Below are 6,889 nucleotides of genomic sequence, written 5' to 3' on the forward strand. Positions count from 1 at the left end.
TGTTTATTTTCCGTCTTCATAAGGGCTTCGTTTGTGCCTTTGAGAATGCATCAATGCATTAAACTGACGTTATGGCGAAGCAGACGTTAAGGTTGTGCACCAAAAAATTATTTGGGAATACTAAGCATCTTGAATATCTTACTGGAATGTTATAAGTTATTTGGGTTCGCGTGCCAGTCGCAAAACTGCCTTCAACTAGGATTGCATTTGCGCTAATATTGATCATAATGAAGCATTGCTACTGTTTTCGAGGTTGTTATTAACAAAAAGAGTTTATTTCTCTTGTTTAGTCATCAAGAAAGTAAATGTTCTGGAATTTTGGTTTGGTTTTGCTTGCCAGTAGCAAAACTTCCTCCACTAAGGGAGACAGCTGCGTTTATCTCGAGCATAAGAAAGTAATGCAACGCTTTTCGAGGCCAGTAATATTAACAGAAGCGTTTCTTTTGAGAATAGCGCAAAATGATGAGAAATTTTTATATTGCTAGTAGTTTCAAGCCACCAATGTATGGCTCTGTATGCATGCTATGCTATGGTGAACGCTTGTTTGGCGCTTGGTTTACGCTTAGTTTGTACGAACGATATCTAGAGGTGCGATTCCTTTGAGGCAATACTAAATAACATGTAGCATGATATTTGATACTTGCAAGTGTTGTTGTTGTTGTTGTTGTTGTTTACATGCGGTGCCAAAGATATATTGATGTAGTTATGAGATATGGAATAATGGTGCTGCTGCAACATGTATATAATCGACTGTAGCCGAGTCTATGTCAATTTCGAAAAAGGCCACCGGAATAGCCTTCGAGGTAAATTTTCAATGCATTGACATGGAATAAATTGCGACATACGATTGTTTTGCGAGGGCAAGAATGAATCATCAATCAATTATCGTCAACTGATTCTACAATGAAAAAATCATTTCAGAGATTATTCTACTAAGCAGTTGTTTCTAAAATTTCACAGCATTATAGAATAATATCCGAAGGAATAAACAAGCGACTTATATAAAATAACAGTGTAGTTCTACGTCAACAATGCGGTCGTATCTTGGACACAACCTCCTATAATTTTTTTCTGATAAGGATTCAACTACTTAGGAGAAGATCAGAATTACTTAATTGCAACCTTTTTAGACCCGAGTATCAAATCAGACTACTTTGGAGTTTTGAAACGTAAACAGTCTTGCTGGCGATGTTATTGGAGTATATAGAATATCTTGCGACGAATCTTCTGAGAGTAATGGCTCATCGTCGTCTTCAAGACCTGTAAATGAAACAAAAGAGACTAAACTGAATCAAACCATATACACAAAACTCACGACACACCTTTCAGGACTGTGAATCACGTTTCCGATCGATTCTAAATTTGGTGGTCATTAAAATCGAAGCAGTCAATCGAGGGCAAGAATTGCTAGAGTTTATCTTTCTGTTCCTTGCAATAGTATCATAGTGAAGATTGTTCTCTGAAGTTAACCTGGTATACGAAGCAAAACGTACCGGTTTTCATCATCAACCTCTCAAAATTTATAATTTATTCATCATTATAATAACAACTGGGTAATAAATAAATATTAGTTTAATTTTGAAAACTTCTGGAATTTTAGTAATCAAACCTTATTTTTATTAAGCATAAATTGTTTTGCTATGCTACGCTCGCTAGCTAATGAGTTATTCTGTTATGATTTATGTTGTTTTTTTATCTTCGCTTATTTTTTGTCGGCCTATTTCCGCCACTTCAGTGCCAATCACCGACATCAGGGAGGCGACTACACCTGTTCCTACCTATCAGACTCAACAATTCATGAGCAGGGCCAACTCCTTTTACTTTCCTACTGAAGGGAGCCGTAACCAGAGATTTCTCGCCTCAGAAAATACCAACGATGCCAGCTAGGAGCCCAGGCCGATCGGAATGGAGCCACCCGTTGTTTATGTTGTGTTAATGAGAAATTTTGGATTTTTTCCAATATACGGTATCCAGCCGGATAGCAAATACTGGCCGGATAGGCCGGATATCCGTTTCATCTCTAGTATCAATGTTTTTTTTATAGTTTCTTTGTTTAATTTACTTCTCTGACTAGTTCGCTAAATGGAAATTCCTCAGATTTTGGTGCTTGAAACATCTTCAAAGTTATGCTAAAAGTTCAAAAAATGCCATAATAATACCAAGTGGAAAGACCGCCCAAGAATGTCAGGTTGAAGGCATAATTGTTTGTAAAAATCAAGAAATTTGTTTGGCCCTTTTCAAATAGTAGTCTAATTCTTTTTTGAATATTTCAATTATGCTATGTTGCTTAAAAGACCCATGTGTTTATACCCAGAATGTTTCACTGCTATTTGAGATGCTGCTGCCAACCTGCCAACGGCCAGTCGAGTTGACATGAAATTTGTCGTTTTAATAAGATCTCGCCTTAAGAAAACCTGAAAAAGTTGTTGTTATAAAAAAAAATCCCTGTAAAAGTGTCCATCTCTCGATGTATTAGTGACTTGTTAGAAATCGTAAGGACTATTCATATAACTTTTTTTTAGAATTTTGAAAAAATCGTTTTTGTTAAAAAATTTATTTTTTTCCAAAAACGATTTTTAAAATATTTTTTGCTTAGTGTAATTTTTTTTTGTATTTTTTAAGAAAATTTAAACAATTTCCTACATTTTATCCTCTGACGAGAATTTTGTAAGTACAGCGCGGACTCGATTATCTGATTTCTTTTCACTGTATATAATCGAATCTTGTATATAATCAAGTCAAAAAAATTCTTTTATTCGTTTTTTTGCATGTATTTTTCTTTTTTTTTTTTTGAATACAAAAGAGGAATTTGATTTTTGATTCATCTCCTTTAAGTCAGAAAACACATTTCTCACATGAAAAAAAAAAATTATCCAGATTCTCCCAGGAGGTGATAAATGATCATATTTGATGAAAAAAATCCCTCTACGCATATGTTTGAATTTCAACAATGGAAGAGTTATTAAACTTTTTTTATTGTTTCGGACTCTGTTGCCTCAAACTGGCTCTACATTACAAAGTACGCTATGGAAGACTCTGTTGCTTTCATTTGAAAGATGAGGAAATTTAGCAGAGGATATAGTAGTGGAACATCTAAATTAGTGGATTTTAATAACATTTTGGAAGTGAAAAAAAAAAGTCAAAAATTTTTAATGTGGTATTATTAGATTTATCCTAAAAATTATATTAAACTTGATTGTTTCTATGGAATCAATTGAAGGTCTCTAACTGCTCTTCAATTTGTTCTTTGACACCCAACTTCTATCTTTCTTAATTTTGCTGCTATATCGATATAAGCAATTCCTGGTGAAAATTCAATCAAAATCTTCAAAAATCACGATACCCCACTGTACATGAAATAGCCACTTAAATTACATCTTAACGTTGGAAGATTACATTTCTTTTTGAAATAAGTCATATTTAAAATATAAAAAAATATTCCAAACTGTATATAATCGAATCCAAAATTGTATATAATCGAATCACATATAATCGAGTCTGTATATAATCGAGTCCGACCTGTATTAGTTTTTGAGTTAGAATAACCGCAATGTGGATGTAGGACTACCGTTGGCTTAGCAATCAATAAGTAGCAAGCATATGGTTCTTAGACATTTCATCTTTCGAAAATAGTGATTATCATACCACTTCGTTCAGCCGTAAAAGAATTGAATCGTTTGTTTGAGAAAACCCATAAACGCCATATTTATCGAAATTCACTTTCTGGCAGATTTTGAGCCCTTGATAGTACCTACATCGACTATCAAAATTTCAGAAAAAGTTAGTTCTACGAACCCTCTCAAATAGGGGTTGCAAAAATTCGCTTGTTTGAGAAACCCTATAAGTCCATGTTTCTAATAGTTACCATGGCAACGCTGCGATAGATAATACAATTTCTATCATCCACATCCGGCGTCGCAAGAAGCATGCGCAACTCAACATAATCCGAATGTCTTTTGATTTGGATTGTGAACCAGACATGACCGCAAAATGTAAGCGTGGTGTTCGGCGGACAACAAAAAACAGCGGGAGTCTTACGAAGGGCAAGAGTCAATGGAAACGCACACAAACATAGGAATTATTCAAACAATTTGAGAGGCAAATCATCTCACGGAAATACCAAGCTGAGAACTGTAATTAACCTTGTAATACAACGCATTGCCATTGTCCGTTAAACTACCAGAAACTACGCAAGAAAACAACTATTTCGTTGGAAAGCATGACCAAAAAATCCACTTCAAGTTTTCAGCAGTTCATCCTGTTTTCTCACTCGAAAAACTTCAAGGAAATGACGGTGGAAAAGAATCACATACGTGACGCCAACAGATCCTCTACCTTTTCCCTCAACGTATTTTTGTATTTCTTATGCATTAAGAGCATAAAAATAATACCAAGTCCCCTCCCCTCTCTTCGGCAACCTTCAATGCAGATCATAACTTATGAATAGCCCCATTCTTACTTGGTATGAACATTATGAGCATGAAAAGTACATAAAATTTTATTGAATCACCTCAAAACCGCCAAATACACCACTGATTTCTGATTTGTTTGAGAAACCTCAAACTTAGGTTGACTTAGGACCATCTTTGAAGCGTTATATTTTGAGCTTAATCTGTTATATTGATGAAGTAGTGATCCCAAATAATATGTTTTGGGTCTAATAATCGAACCTCATACCAACAAATTGGAGGACCAGGTCAAAATTTTGAGAAAAACAGTTTATAGTTGTTTTCTCGCAAGTATGTCGAATGGACTTATGGGGTTTCTGAAACAAACGATTCAATTATTAACGATCAAAATAGGAATCTATTCCTCCTCGGAAATACCCAGCGCAAATAATACCCCCCTTCCAATCCCCGATAATTGAAATCATCGTCATCGAATTTACGCGGGTTATGTAAATTCGATTCTAGATTTCTAGATCAACATGTCAAAAGGGTCTATCTTCTTTGATCGATTCTCTTCACCGACTTTCTCTTTCGATAACCACGGCCTTTCAGACATATTTTGCTCCAGTTTTGCAATGTAGTTTGACAAACGAGGTCCCCTTCCTGTTACTGCTGAGTTATTAATGAAAGAGAATGTAGATGAAGAGAATCGATCAAAGAAGATAGACCCTTTTGACATGTTGATCTTGATTTGTTGGTACTCATGTCTCTCACTTATGCTGACAAATACGGCTATTTTGAACGTTCAGTTAATTGTTGACAACTGCTTTTCTTACACGTGTTTTGGTTTATCTTCGATTTTTGCCTATTGCAAAAATGGATCAAAGAATCTGTATCAAATTTTGTGTGAAAAACAAAATTAAGTGCGCGAGCACGTTTCGAATGTTTTTCGGTAACAAAAGTGTTTTTTTCAGTGTGTATTCTTTCCAGAACCGCAAAATTAGAATCTATAGCTTTGGCTAAGACACCATTTCGATCAAATCATCCGTTATAATTTATTTTCTGAAATGATACCATTTTTGCATAAACCATTTTCAAAAATTAGTCTCCGTCTCCGGAAAAATCGTGTTGATTGGTGGAATGCCTCTGTTACTGTGCTCTTTGTAGATGTGAATGTGGCTCTAATAAGAGTTATTTTTACCTTGGAATTTCAGGTGAAAAAGAAGTACGGAACGATGCCGTTTAATTTGCGCAACTTCGAAGAGGAAGCCAAGGCGAAGATGGGAGTGCATGAGTGCGTGACCCACAAGCTGGTTGAACCGTTCCAAGTATTATACGAGAAGCATAGTAAGTATTGTTGGAGGTAAACAAAAATCAATCACAGCAATACGTTAAGGCTAACATTCCAGATGAAATCGTTGCTCAGTTCAAAAACACTGTACTGATCCTGCCCAACGGACTGCACGTGGTTACCGGCTATCCTTTCGATCTATCCTGCATCGAGAGTGAACACAGCATCCAGGATGAGGAGATGAAAAAGTTACTCGAGACCGAACTGGATTTGATCGATGCGAAGAAATCGGTCCTGGCTAGCATTGTGAAAGCTGCAAAAACTGACTCCGCCAATGCAGCAAAACCTACTCCTAAGGCCGCCGCCCCTGCGACTTCGGCTCCAGCCGAAGGAGCTGCACCGGTGGCATCAAAGGACAAGAAGAAAAAGAAGAAGAAGAAGGCTGCTGGTGCTGGAGCTGATGCTGCTGAGAAGGCCGATGCACCCGCAGTGGAGTCAGCGAAACCCAGTAAAGAAACTCCCCCCGCTAAAGCATAATAACGTCTCCTTTCTTCCGAATGGTGAAAACGGTTCTGTTTCTCTATATACAACATTTTTGTCCTTCCACCCGACGATTCACACCCACCCGTATGGAACCTGATTAACAGTAGCAGTTGAAATGGAATAGTTTTCATCTCTCTCTATTTCTCTATGAAGTTTGCTTGTTGGCAATGTTGCGAAACCAATCGTGCAGCGGAGAATGAAAGGTCGTTCCATTAGTACTCGTATCGACAGGAAGAAACAATTTCAAAAGCATGTTACATTTGACAAAAAAGTGTAATAAAGATAGTTTTTCCTACATGGCTTGGGTTGAATGATTGCAAAAAGAAACTCACTAAAGGGCGAACACGAAATTATTGCGACACCGAAAATGTCATGCTAATTTTCTTATAATGTTTAGAATTCAAACCAAAATTTTAGGGTAGTTTTATACATATATTTACATCAAACATTAAAAGAAAAGTTAATCGATGGAACCATGAGTGTAAAATTGAACGCATTTTCGCTTGATGCCCTCCATCAAAGTCTTTACAGTGTCATCCGGTACCAGTTTCTCAGTTATTTTTCATTTTCTTAACATGTCCTTCTCGTCTTTGACTGTCTTCTTGCTCTTACGAAGTTCCCTCTTCATTATTGCCCAGTACTGCTCCTCCGGGCGCAGCTCCGGACA

At 36.6% G+C, this 6,889-nt stretch overlaps 1 protein-coding gene across 1 annotated transcript in view; it reads left to right on the top strand.

Moving 5' to 3' along the window:
• LOC129768397 (proliferation-associated protein 2G4) overlaps positions 1–6,519 on the top strand; it is a 20,380-nt gene extending 13,861 nt beyond the window's left edge. Inside the window, exons 5-6 of the mRNA XM_055770031.1 lie at positions 5,603–5,735; positions 5,798–6,519. Coding sequence (XP_055626006.1) covers positions 5,603–5,735; positions 5,798–6,216 — 552 coding nt within the window. The 3' untranslated portion in view covers positions 6,217–6,519. The remainder of the gene's footprint in view (positions 1–5,602; positions 5,736–5,797) is intronic.
• Positions 6,520–6,889: the final 370 nt, after the last annotated feature.

This window comes from Toxorhynchites rutilus, chromosome 2, assembly GCF_029784135.1.
Source record: "Toxorhynchites rutilus septentrionalis strain SRP chromosome 2, ASM2978413v1, whole genome shotgun sequence".
Classification (NCBI taxonomy): Eukaryota; Metazoa; Arthropoda; class Insecta; order Diptera; family Culicidae; genus Toxorhynchites; species Toxorhynchites rutilus.